This window comes from Musa acuminata, chromosome BXJ2-1 (assembly GCF_036884655.1).
Source record: "Musa acuminata AAA Group cultivar baxijiao chromosome BXJ2-1, Cavendish_Baxijiao_AAA, whole genome shotgun sequence".
Lineage (NCBI taxonomy): Eukaryota > Viridiplantae > Streptophyta > Magnoliopsida > Zingiberales > Musaceae > Musa > Musa acuminata.
In genome coordinates this window covers 11,780,049-11,794,522 of record NC_088338.1, presented here as the reverse complement: position 1 = coordinate 11,794,522, position 14,474 = coordinate 11,780,049, and the positions used below count along the sequence as shown (strand labels likewise).

Sequence of the window (14,474 nt, the reverse complement as noted above, 5' to 3'; positions counted from 1 at the left end):
ACATAGGTTATTCTTCTAATGACACCGAGAGCAGTTGATCCTCTATCGACACCCAATTACCCTCGTAAGGTTGGATACCACTCTCGATGATCGGTTGTGCTAGATCTAGAACTTCCTAACCTATAAGTCTGGTATCAAAGAGTATAGTACTTATACATGACATCCATAGTGTCTCAAGTCTAAGAACCAGATACATAACTAAGACTACGGAATTGTTGTATGACAATAAGATATCATCAACTATCCAACATTCCATGAACAAATCAATCAGTGAACTCATTCTCTAATAAGCATTTACACTATATCCCTAGTGTCCCCACACGAGCAGCTATGAGACCGGTCGCCTCAATTATATGGACGAGTATATAGCATATCAATCTGTCCGATTATTTTGATGTTCCTCTCAAATAACCTACGATCATAATTATTTAGGATCTATGTTTAAAGGTAAATCAGTCTCATTATCGTGATCTCATCACGTTCCAAATCTCATTTTACAGATCCATTGATATCACAATATATACAACATGCAACATCAACTGAGAAAATATCAATAATAATAATAAGCAAAAAGATTGTGTAGCGTATCACATATGTTATGACTCATGTGATTGGCTTGCAAGACATTTATGACTAGTAATTAGCACATAATAATTGGTGAAACTCTTTTACTACTGGTCGTATTTTATATTTTACAATGGATCCATCTAAGTTTTACTTAATTCAAAAGATTCACTTATACCTAATGATATTTTATGTTTGGTGAAATAGTACAAGGGTTTATATGATATTATAGAGTATGTCATTCTATTTCTTACACATGGATTTATGTTAGTGTAGAGACTTTTGAGCTTGGGTAACGGTTGTGGATTCAGTAGGCTTAGATGAAAAGCTTAAGGTAGCATAGAGATCAAGGATTTGTCATAGTTTGAAAATACTAATTTTCGAGTATGTTATCATGTGATATCCAAACTCGATGTTATTATTGAGTTATATTGAAAATATGAGAATTAGTGAAGAGTCAATGACAGTTACCTCTATAAGAGTGGTATCAATAAATCATAAATTGATTGAGAATTAAATCATTTATAATAACTTCTAGGTTTTGCATATAATCAATAATAATACTTTCCTCTTGTATTATTTTTATCACAATTGATAAAAGACTTAGCATGCGACTGCGATAGTGATTGGTGAGGGTAGTTTGTAACATGGATCATGCTTCTACTATAGTGTTGCATGAAGAGATTAGTAGTGTTATATATATAGGGAAATTTATGGGTGATATCATATGTGCACGGAAGAACATAAAATAAAAACCCCAAATTTTTCGAAAAGGTGTTTGTCGTCGTGCGAAGATTGGTGCGTAAAAACTCCAAAACTAAAAGGTCATGTGTGAGATAGTTGTGTTACATAAGGGGATCGTATATCCTTAAATCCCTATAGATCTATAAGAGAGGATGAAGGAGGTCAAGCATCCTCCTCTCTAGTGATGATCTACATAGTAAGGCTATGACGATGTTCTTCAAATCGTTGCCCAAATCTCGACACTTGTTATCTAAGGAGACGAAGGAGAGAGGAGAATATGAGGTGACAACCATGAATCCCCAGCCTATGGACATTTGGTTCCCTCCTATTTATAGAGGTCCTCTATCAATATAACCCTAATGGATCCTACCATATTGGGTACTGGATCTCTATCCAATAATCTCTTATTAGCTCTTATTGGATCTCATCCGTAGGATCCAATAATTCATGGACTTCTTGGATATCTAATAAGATAGGGAGTCTGATAGATATCTCATATTCGAACCTCTACTCGTCACAATGCTAGTCATAGGTGCCCAACAAGCCAATCACGTGAGTGATGACACATGTGACTTGATACAGAATCTTTTTGCTTATTATATTTTGACATATATCACTTTATAACTATTGCATATATATATATATATATATATATATATATATATATATATATATATATATATATATATATATATATATATATATATATATATATATTGTGATATCCTTAAATTTATGCAATGTGAATTGGATCGTGATGAGATCACGAAAATGAGATCGATTCACCTTTAAACACATATCCTAAATAATCCCGATCATAGGTTACTCGAGTCGGACATCGTGATAACCGGACAGACTGGTGTGCTATATACCTGTCCATATGATGGATGCAGCGGGTCTCATAGCTGCTCGTGTAGGGACACTAGGGATATAATATAGGTGCTCATTGGAGAATGAGTTCACTGATTGATCCGCTTATAGAATGCTGGATGGTTGATGATGCCTTATTGTCAGACAGCGATTCCGTAGTCCTAGTGGTGTATCTGGTCCTTAGACTTGAGATACCAAGGATGTCCTATATGAGTGCTCCACTCTTTGATACCAAACTTATAGGTTTGGCTGTCCCAGATCTAATACAGGTCATTGGGAGTGGTAGTCGACCTTACGAGGGCTATTGAGTGTCAATAAAGGATCATCCACTCTCGGCGTCATGAGAGGAATATCCTATGTATTCTTGCTCAGACAAATCCCTGGCCAGAGTCATTCGAGTTGAGAGAGAAAGAGTTCTCCGGGAGAATCCGATTAGAGCGAGACTCAAGTAGAAACCGTATGGGTCTGACAACACCATGCTCGATATACGGTCTCTCGGATATTAGATGGATGAGGTGTTGGGAAATCATTGGGGGCGACATCATATGCGCAACGGAAGAACAAGAAAACAAAAATCCCCGATTCCCAAAAAGATGTTCATCGTCGTGCGAAGATTGGTGCGTAAAAATCCGCAAAACACAAAACTGCGTATAGAGATTGTGTTACCTAGGGAGATCGTATATCCCTGTTTCCTTGCAGATCCTTAGGAGAGGGTGAAGGAGGTCAAGCGTCCTCTTCTCTAGCGGTGATCCACACAGCAGGGTTGCGACGACGCTCCTCAAGACTCCAGGCCTGCTCTGAGGTGGAGAGGGAGAGGAGAATAGGAAAGGCAAGCAAAGACTCTAGCCTATGAGGCTGTGAATCCCTCCTATTTATAGAGATCCCATGTCAAACCCTAATGGGTCCTTCCCTAGTGGGTATTGGATCTGCATCCAATAAGACAAGGGCTCCGTCGGATATCTCATATCCGAACCTCTACTCATCGCAATGCCTACCATATGTGTGTGACCCTCTAGGCCCAATATCGAGCTGGCCGTGAGTCATACCTGTCAGAACTCCTTCTAACTCAGTGAATTATTATCTCTGTAATAATTCACTCGACTCATCGACTACGGACGTACTAGGCCACTACGCCGTAGTCCCCAGATAATACAGGGGAATCCAATCCATTGGACCTGTCTGTCCTCAGTTACCATGTACCTATAGTCCCTCATCCATCTAATATCCCAAAGACCGTATATCGAGCATGGTGCTGTCAGACCCATACGGTTTCTACTCGAGTCTTGCTCTAATCGGATTCTCCCGAAGAACTCTTTCTCTCTCAACCCGAATGACCCTGGCCAGGGATTTGTCTGAGCAAGAACACATAGGATATTCCTCTCATGACGCCGAGAGTGGATGATACTCTATTGACACTCAATAGCCCTCGTAAGATCGACTACCACTCCCAATGACCAGCTGTACTAGATCTGGGGACAACCAAACCTATAAGTCTGGTATCAAAGAGTGGAGCACTCATACAGGACATCCTTGGTGTCTCAAGTCTAAGGACCAGATACACCACTAGGACTACAGAATCGCTGTCTGACAATAAGGCATCATCAACCATCCAGCATTCCGTAAGCGGATCAATCAGTGAACTCATTCTCCAATGAGCACCTGTACTGTATCCCTAGTGTCCCTACACGAGCAGCTATGAGACCAGCTGCATCCATCATATGGACGGGTATACAGCACACCAGTCTATCCGGTTATCACGATGTCCCTCTCGAGTAACCTATGACCGGGATTATTTAGGATATGTGTTTAAAGGTGAATCGATCTCATTATCGTGATCTCATCACGATCCGATTCCCATTGCACAAATCCAAGGACATCACAATATATGTATGCATTTATGCAATAGTTATAAAGTGATATACGCCAAAATATAATAAGCAAAAAGATTATGTATCAAGTCACACGTGCCATCACTCACGTGATTTGCTTGCTAGGCACCTATGACTAGCATGAGGGACTATAGGTAGATAGTAACTGAGGACAGACAGGTCCAATGGATTGGATTCCCCTGTATCGTCTAGGGACTACGGCGTAGTAGCCTTGTACGTCCGTAGTCGATTAGTCAAGTGAATTATTACACTGAGTTAGAAGGAGTTCTGATAAGTATGACTCACGGCCAGCTCGATATTGGGCCTAGAGGGTCACACACACATATGGTAGGTATTGCGATTAGTAGAGGTTCGTATATGAGATATCCGATGGAGCCCTTGTCTTATTGGATATCCAATAAGCCCCTGAATTATTGGATCCCATGGACAAGATCCAATAAGAGCCCATGAGAGATTATTGGATAAAGATCCACTAATCTAAAAGGCTTGGGTTATTGGATGTAGATCCAATACCCACTAGGCGAGGATCCATTAGGGTTTGACAAGGGACCTTTATAAATAGGAGGGATTCAGAGCCTCATAGGCTAGAGCCTTTGCTTGCCTCTCCTATTCTCCTTCTCCTCTCCACCTCAGAGCAGACCTGGAGTTTTGAGGAGCGTCGTCGCAGCCCTGCTGTGTGGATCACCGTTAGAGAGGAGGACGCTTGACCTCATTCACCCTCTCCTATGGATCTGCAAGGAAACAAGGAAATACGATCTCCCTAGGTAACACAATCTATTCTATACGCAGTTTTTCAATTTCGCGGATTTTGCGCACCAATCTTCTCACGACGATGAACATCTCTTTGGGAATCGGGGATTTTGTTTTCTTGTTCTTCCGTTGCGTATGTGATGTCACCCCCAAAGATTTTCCCAACACACAACACCTGTCATATGTATGTGCCCCGCTAGGCCCAATATCGAGCTTGCCGTGAGTCATACCTATTAGAACTCCTTCTAGCTCAGTATATTATTATCCAAATAATAATTCACTCAACTCATCGACTGCGGACGTAGTATGCCACTACGCCTAAGTCCCTAAACAATATAGGGGAATCCAATCCATTAGACATATTTATCCTCAGTTACCATTTAACTATAGTCTCTCATCCATCTAATATCCCAAAGATTGTATACCGAGCATGGTGTTGTTAGGCCCATACGATTTCTTTTCGAGTCTCGCTCTAATCGGATTCTTCCGGAGAACTCTTTCTCTATCAATCCGAATGACCTTGGCTAATGATTTGTTTAAGCAAGAATACATGAGATATTTCTCTTATGATATCGAGAGTGGATGATCTTCTATCGATACTCATACATGGGATATAGCCCTCGTAAAGTTGACTACCACTTCCGATGACCGACTATACTAGATTTGAAACTTCCAAACCTATAAGTCCAGTATCAAAAAGTAGAGTACTCATACAAGATACTCATAAAGACCAAATACATTATTAAGATTATAGAATTACTATCTGAAAATAAGATATCATTAACTATCTAGCATTCTATGAGCGGATCAATCAGTGAACTCATTCTCCAATGAGCACCTGCACTATGTCCATAGTGTCCTTACATGAGTAGCTATGAGACCAATTGCCTCCATCATATGGACGGGTATATAGTATACCAGTTCGGTTATCTCGATGTCCTTCTCGAGTAATCTATGATCAGGATTATTTAGGGTATGTGCTTAAAGGTAAATTAGTCTCATTATCGTGATCTCATCATGATCCGATTCCCATTGCATATATCCATAGATATCATAATATTTATTCATGCAACAAGCAATATAAAGTGATAAAATATCAAATAATATAATAAGCAAAAAGAGTGTGTGTCATGTCACATGTGTCATTACTCACATGATTGACTTACAAGGCACCTATGACTAGTAATCTCTTACTTGACCTAAAGTCAACCACCTTTGTGTCTAATCCCCATCAGATCTCTGTGATACTTAAGACAATATGAGAAAACGACTTTGTCAATGGATCTATGATGTTATCTGCAAATGAAACTCTTTCCACTACTATATCTTCTCGGGCCATGATCTCTCTAATAAGTTGGAACCTCCTCAGAATACTTCTAATGAGATCGGAGTTTCCTCATTTGAGCAATCGTCCCATAATTGTTATAACATAAGGGAATTGGCTCCTTACTGCCTGGCATGACTCTTAGATCTGTGATGAATTTCTTCGTCTAAACTCACCCATTTGCTGCATTTGCTACAATAATATACTATGCCTCTATGGTTGAGTCAGCAGTAATATCTTACATGAAAATCTTCTAGCATACTACTCCTCCATTCATGATGAAAATATATCTTGAATTAGACTTGTTATCATTGACATCAGATTAGAAGCTCAAGTCTGTGCAGCCCTCAACCTTAAGGCTACTACTTTCATATACTAGTAAAATATCCTTAGTATTTTTCAAGTACTTAAGGATACACTTTACTGTTTTCCAATGCTCCATGTCTGGATCCACCTGATACCTGCTCGTGACACTCAGAGCATGTTCAATATCAAGCCTGGTACATAACATAGCATATATAATATATTATATTACCGATACATAGGATATCATATCCATGTTTGTCCTTTCTTTAGGAGTCATTGGGGATATACTCCTAAAAAGTGATATCTCATATCTCATTGGTATGAGACCTTTCATAGAATTTTTCATGTCAAATATTTTGACAATAGTATCTATATACCTGGACTGGGACAAGCCAAGTATCCTCTTAGATCTATCTATATATATCTAAATCCCTAGTACGTATGATGCTTCCCCTACTTTCTTCATAGAGAAGTGTCTAGATAACAAAGCTTTTACTGTGGAGAGTATTCCTATATCATTCCCAATGATTAGGATGTCATTCACATATAACACCAAAAAGGTGATAGTGCAACCACTTACCTTCATATATATACAAGGCTTAACTTCATTCTTAACGAAGTCATAAGATTTGATCGTCTCATTAAATCTTACGTTCCAACTTCGAAAAGCTTACTTTAGTCTATAGATGAACCTAAGTAATCTGCACACTTTATTTGGACTATCCTTGGACATAAATCTCTCAAGCTGTATTATATACACCTCGTCCTTGATGTTGCTATTAAGGAACACAGTTTTTACGTCCATATATCAAATCTCATAATCATAGTGTGCTGTAATAGTCAATAGAATTCAAATGAATTTTAACATGGCTATGGGTGATAATGTTTCATCATGGTCAACACCTTGCCTTTGATGATACCTCTTAGCCATTAGCCTTGCTTTATAGGTCTCTATCTTTCTATCTACTTCGATCTTCTTCTTGAAGATCAATTTGCAACCAATGGGTACAATACCCTTGGGTGCATAAACTAGATTCTAAACCTTATTAAAGTATAGGGAATCCATCTACGAATTCATGACTTCTTACCACTTCCTAGAGTATATATTTGTAATAGCTTCCTCGTAGATCTGAGGATCAATATCTTCAATATCCTCTCCTCTAATATGTCCCACATATCTCTCAGGAGGATAAGATACTATATTGAACCTATATAAAATTAGAACTTGTGTATTAGGTACATAAACAGACTCGGGTTGTAGAGTGGTAATTGAGCTAGGTTCTTAACATCGCTCAACTGTCTCCACTAAGAATATATTCCTTCTCGAGGAACACCGCTCTTTTAGCTACAAAGACCTTTTGATCATCGGGGTGATAGAAATAATACTCACAGGTTTCCTTAGGGTATCCCACGAACTTGCTTCGCTCCGTCCTTGGTTCTAACTTATCAGGATTGTGTCTTTTAATGTGGGTAGGATAGCTTCAGTTCTTAACAACCTTAAGATCGAGCTTCTTTCCTTTCTATATCTCATATGGTATAGATACTACCGACTTAGTTGAAACTCTGTTCAGAAGGTAAGCTACGGTTTTTAGGGCATATCCCCAAAATTAGATGGGTATATCAGCAAAACTCATCATGGATCGCACCATGCCTATCAGTGTATGATTTCTTATTTCATATACCATTAAGTTGAGGTGTATAAGGAGGTATCTATTATGATAGAAAATCATGGTCCTTGAGGAATTAGGTGAACTCTGTACTCAAGTACTCTCCTCCTTGGTCTGATCGAAGAGTCTTGATATTCTTTCAAATTTGGTTCTCCATTTCATTCTTATACTCCCTGAATTTCTCGAATACCTCAAACTTTTACTTTATTAAGTACATGTATCTGTACCTAGAGAAATCATTAGTAAAAGTAATGAAGAAGGAGTAACTATCTATGACATGAGTTGACATGGGACCACATACATCACTATGTATACATTCCAACAACTCAATGGCTCTCTCTTCAGTTTCACTAAATGAAGAGTTGGTCAGTTTTCTATGAAAGAAAGGCTCGTAAGTTGCATATGACTCAGTCGAATTGATCTAGCGTTCACAAGTTGCATTCATGATATGTAGAGCAATGTCTAGCATAAACAAATCATTATGTAATATCCCTCTAGTGATGATCTTATCATCCTTAATAATTGAACAACTATTGTACTAAAAAACTATTTTATAACCATTCAATGTCAAACATGAAATGAAAATAATATTTTTAATAATAGAAGGATTAAAATATCATATATCTAATGCAATAGTAGTTCTATTAGGGAGATGTAAAGTGACCTCATCGACAGTAACAATAGCAACCCTTGCTTCATTATTCATCTTGAGGTCTATATTATCTTTCACCAATCTCTTAGGTCTTGTTAGAACTTGCACTGAATTGTAGATGTGATAAGCACTATCGGTATCCAACACTCATGTTTTATCATAAGAATCTGACAGATGGAGACTGATCATGAATGTACCTGAAGCTTCTCTAAGCTTCTGTTTTACCCTTTTTATAATGTACTCATTATAGTTCCTCTTCTAGTGCCCATCTTTACTGTAGTAGAAGCACTAACATTTGTCCTTTGTCGGGTCTTTCTTAGCAACCTTTGCTTTACCTGGTCTGCCCTTGCCCTTCTTAATGGACTTTTCTGCCTTCCTTTTCTTTCTAGTATTACCTGTACAAAGAACTAGTTTCTCTTTCTTAATAGTGCTCTCAACATTCCTCAACATATTGAGGAGTTCAGGGAGAGTCATCTCAAGTTAAGAAAAGGAATCTAATAGAGATTGAAGCACAAGATCCACACATAAGCTATCCTCTAGGATCATTCCTAGACCTATGAGTTTCTCTATCTACTTAATCATTTTTAGAACATGGTTCTGAACTAGTGTCCTTTCAATTATCGTAGCGCGGAATAAGTGTAGGGAAATCTAGGGACAACATCACATGTGCAGTGAAAGAACAATAAACAAAAATCTTTAAATTTCACAAAAATATATTCGTTGTCATGCGAAGATTGATGTACAAAATTCATAAAACTAAAAACTATGCATGAGATAGTTGTGTTACTAGGGAGTGTGAGGGAAATCTAGGGATGACATCACATACGTAACGGAAGAACAAAAAATAAAAACCCTCAAATTTTTCATAAATTGTGTTCGTCGTCATGCAAAGATTAGTGCATAAAATCTGTAAAACTAAAAACTACGTATATAAAAAAATTATGTTTAACTTAGGGAGATCATATATCCCTGAATCCCTATAGATCTGTAAGAAAGGATGAAGGAAGTCAAGTGTCCTCCTCTCTAACAGTGATCCACATAGTAGGGCTACGATGATGCTCCTCAAATCTCCAAGCCTGCTATCTGAGGAGGAGAATGAGAGAGGAAAATAGGAGATGACAACCAAGAGAAGCTCTAGCCTATGAACTTTTGGTTCCCTTTTATTTATAGAGGCCTACTATTAACTTAACCATAATGGATCCTGCCCTATTAGGTATTGAATCTCCATCCAGCCACCTAAGCCTATTAGATTAGTGGATCTTTATCCAATAATCTCTCATTGGCTCTTATTGGATCTCATCCATAGGATCCAATAATTTAGAGGCTTATTGGATATCCAATAAGATAAGGGTTTCGGTGGATATCTCATACCCGAACCTCTACTCATCGCTACTCGTCGCGATGTCTATCATATGTGTGTGACCCTTTAGGCCTAATATCGAGCTGACCGTGAGTTATACTTGTCAGAACTCCTTCTGACTCAATGAATTATTATCTTCATAATAATTCACTCGACTCATCAATTACGGACGTACTAGGCCATTACATCGTAGTCTCTAAATAATATAGGGGAATCTAATCTACTGGACATGTTTATCCTTAGTTATCGTATACCTATAGTCCCGTCATTCATCTAATATCTCAAAGACCGTATACCGAGCATGATGCTATTAGACCTATATGAATTTTACTTGAGTCTCGCTCTAATCAAAATCTCTCGGAGAACTTTTTCTCTCTCAATTCGAACGACCATGACCATGGATTTGTCTAAGTAAAAACACATGAAATATTTCTCTCATGACACGAGAGCAGATGATCCTTTATCGACACTTAATAGCCCTCGTAAGGTTGACTACCACTCCCAATAACCGACTATACTATATTTGAAACTTCTAAACATATAAGTTCAGTATCAAAGAGTGGAGTACTCATACATGACATACTTGGTGTCTCAAGTCTAAAGACCAGATACACCATTGGGATTACGGAATCATTATCTGACAATAAGGCATTATCAACCATCCAACATTTTGTGAGTGGATCAATCAGTGAACTCATTCTCCAATGAGCATATGTATTATATCCCTAGTGTCCCCACATGAGCAGCTATGAGACCAACTGGCTCCATCATATGGACGGGTATATAGTACACCAATCTCTTCGGTTATCTCGATATCCCTCTCGAGTAACCTATGACCACAATTATTTAGGGCTTGTGTTTAAAGGCAAATCGGTCTCATTATCGTGATCTCATCACGATCTGATTTCCGTTGCACAAATCTATAGGCATAATAATATATATTCATGCAACAAGCAATATAAAGTAATAAAATATCAAATAATATAATAAGTAAAAAGAGTGTGTATCATCACTCATGTAATTGGCTTGTAGGGCACCTATGACTAGCAATAGAGCCAGCAATTAAAACTTGAATAACTTATAGAATAAAATAATATTGTCATAGTCATAACTTGCGATCAATTTTATCATTTCGATGAGTTCTCTTGATATTTAGATTTTTTTTTTTTTATGAACAACCGAGATAGCCAATGATGTAACCTAATAGATCCTAAATAAGTGATTGATGAATTGTACTTATTAAGATAAGATGCATAATTGCCATCTTTCAAGAGCTAAAAAGGATTAGAGTTGTTATCTTGATATATATATATATATATATATATATATATATATATATATATATATATATATATATATATATATATATATATATATATATATATATATATATATATATATATATATATATATATATATATATATATATATATATAAGTCTTCTAGGTTGAGATGAGCTATTATTACTTAAGATGTTATAATCCAATAAGAAAAATCAAGAACGAACTGATGGTCGGATGCACAAATAGCGGAACTCTAATCTATTTGAGGAGATCAAATTTGAGAATTGCACATGATTTGATCTGATGAAGGAAATCATATCTGAGAAGTGTATAAGGGAGGATCTGATCAAAAGATAATGATATTTTTCATTCTCTCTTGAGTCATTTTCTTGATTATAAGTGTTAATACACAGTCGAAAGGATGATGATAAACAATAGACTATCATCTAGTTGTCAAATGTGGATCCAAAATGCCAGGGAATGCCCACCAAGCAAAAATATGTTATAGAGCATATTACTCTAGGAGATTGATAAGGAGTCGCAGGTCTTCATATTCGATGTAATGCTAGAATTCGAAAAAGCAAGAAAAATTATAAAGCAGCAATGGGATACACAAGGAAGAGAAATAGTGGTTGCCAGTGGGATGAGAAAGAGGGAGCATGGCTTGAACCAAGAAGGCTCTAATACCATAAAGAATTTATAAAGAAAGAGATGATATTATTGAGGTAATACATATTTATATGAGAAATTTCTTTTAATCATATGCTAAAATCATATGATTATAAATATATTATTAATGCTTAATTGATTGAGAATTAAAATATAAAAAAAAATCATTCTATATTATGATATTCTATCACCAGTGACTTGCATGATGACTGACTTCTACAAAGACACAATTCCAAGAGAATCTCCAAACTCCTTCAACATCCTTTGCAGCCAACATTAATACAAACTGACCAATCAAATCAGATCAAATTTACAATAAGAATGACAACAGAAGCGACATAGACTCCTGCATGTATCTACATTGCCAGTGATGCACAGTAAGTGTAAAAGAATCAACATGAACTCAAACGGGACTCAGACGGAGGCATCTGCGCAACTGCTCCCTCTTCAACCCATGGCTGCTGTCTCCAGCAATGATCTGCTCATACAGTTGCCTTATCTTGAGACCAATGATGGTTTGGAAAAGGCCAGTCCCGTCGTTGCTGCCAGGAAAATCTGCATGCTTCAGCATCTGCTGTGTCACCTCTCCATAGTACTTCGTCGACAGGTTGCTCAGATGGCTCTCAACATATATCAGCTCATCTAGTCTGTCAAACTGCCCATCCATCTCCAGTACTGAAGCCTGAAGAAGAAGAAGAAGAAGACACAGTGGAGATTCAGCTTGGAGAAGTAAAAGAATGTGACTTTGAATGTGAAGTTACCTCATCAGAGAAGTATGTGTCTGGGCCATAGAAGAATCTGATGCCAGGATATGAGCAACTTAGCTTTCCACCACAAGGTGTCCATGAAATGGTGGAGCCTTCATCGAAAAGGTAGACCGGGGTGAAGTGCTTCACCCCTTCCCTCATCACCAGTCGAACTCTCAGTACCTCTGTTGCACTCTTATCTGGAATCAACCGGGTTGGTAGAACTTCTATTACGACATCGGCGAACTGCTTTTGTGGATCTGACAGAGAAGCAATGTCATGAAATCCATGTCCTGTGATCCAAGTTGCTAGATTAAGAATCAGGATGTACCAATATACATATCGAAATCGGATTTCCGAGCTTTGATGCTGGCTTTGATGCTCTCGAGACTCTCCCCTCGTTCTGCCATATCTCGCTGCAATGTGCATGATGCCGTGGAACCTTAGCTGCGAGATTGACAACAGATGTTTCTGACCCAAATCAGAAGCGAGTTCTGTTTCTACTGACCTGAATTTTCCATGCAAACTTCACCTCGTTGCTTATATCCAAGTAGATACTGAAGTCCAGGAGACTCCTTATGCGTGGATCAAACCTGAGAGCAGAACATAAGAAAGCCATTTGTCAGTCACAGTAGCAAATGACACGAACATTAGACTCTAATAATACTATCAGGTCATATCAGAGATTGGAGATGCATGAGGAGCAGCAGGAGGAGGTAGCAGCAGCAGCAGCAGGAGAAGAGGAAGGAGAAGGAGAAGAAGTAGCAGCAGCAGCAGAAGAAATTATGACAAATCAGACATTAGTGAATGATCCAAAACTATAAGAAATCACGACAAATCAAACATATAGTCGTGACTGGGATCAGAGTAACAAGTGATATGTAACTCACAGTGGATGCAAGCCTTCGATGAACAGGATGTTTGGTGGGCGTATCAGCTCAGGTGGATCCAAGCGGCCAGTGACATGGTTGTATACAGGCTTTTCCACGGCCACCCCACTCTTGAGGGCTCTCACCTGCTCGTACATGAGATCGAAATTGTTAGCCTTGGGATCCAGCGCAGTGACACATTTCTCCTTCCTCCCTTCCCTGTCCAAGGCGTGGTAGTCATCGAGGCATATCACGGTGGTGGCGTCACCGACAAGTGTGTTGGAGTAGGCGTTGCACCCCCTCGGTGGCTCCGCCACCCCCCCGAGGACACTGGTCAGCCTCCTCATGAAGGTGCTTTTGCCGCAGCCGGAGTCTGCCGCCAGCCCGATCACCACCGTCCTGGTCTCAGCCGAGCACGACACCCGGGTCCAAGCTCTTCTCCTTGCCTTCCCCCGGCTGACGCAGAACATGAGCTGCTTCCGGCACGAGCCGAGGTGGCTCTCCGAGCAAGAGCACGGCATAGTAACGCGGTATAGCGAGCAAACCGACATGTTTGCGAAGAAGAGAACGGGATAGTACACAAGCTGTGCCTCTCTCTCTCATGGCTGTCATCATTATATAGCAGTGATCGGACCTGCCCACTGTATCGGACATGAGCGTTGATTCAGTGGCGGCGAGTCAAAACATCGTCAAGCTCCATGTCCACGTTGATGATCAAAGCGGTGCTCGAGCTCTCTGAATCGATGGGAGGCACGCCATCTGCCCAAACCTACAGGCTGCC

At 38.9% G+C, this 14,474-nt stretch overlaps 1 protein-coding gene across 1 annotated transcript; it reads right to left on the bottom strand.

The window, feature by feature from the left end:
• Nucleotides 1-12,340: 12,340 nt before the first annotated feature.
• On the bottom strand, nt 12,341-14,267 carry LOC103996111 (phosphoribulokinase, chloroplastic-like). The gene is made up of 5 exons (XM_009416947.3): nt 13,715-14,267; nt 13,333-13,417; nt 13,156-13,240; nt 12,840-13,084; nt 12,341-12,760 (listed from the first exon to the last, which is right to left on the bottom strand). Exons 1-5 carry the CDS (start codon nt 14,242-14,244, stop codon nt 12,482-12,484), a joined length of 1,224 nt encoding a protein of 407 aa, XP_009415222.1. The 5' UTR covers nt 14,245-14,267; the 3' UTR covers nt 12,341-12,481.
• Nucleotides 14,268-14,474: the final 207 nt, after the last annotated feature.

Bases quoted from the DNA above. Each gene is read 5' to 3' on its own strand.
- LOC103996111 (XM_009416947.3), bottom strand. From the start codon at position 14,244: ATGTCGGTTTGCTCGCTATACCGCGTTACTATGCCGTGCTCTTGCTCG. The intron at 13,418-13,714 runs GTGAGTTACATA...TTCTGCTCTCAG, and splicing joins ATCGAAGGCTTGCATCCACT to GTTTGATCCACGCATAAGGA. The intron at 13,241-13,332 runs GTCAGTAGAAAC...TGCACATTGCAG, and splicing joins AGTTTGCATGGAAAATTCAG to CGAGATATGGCAGAACGAGG.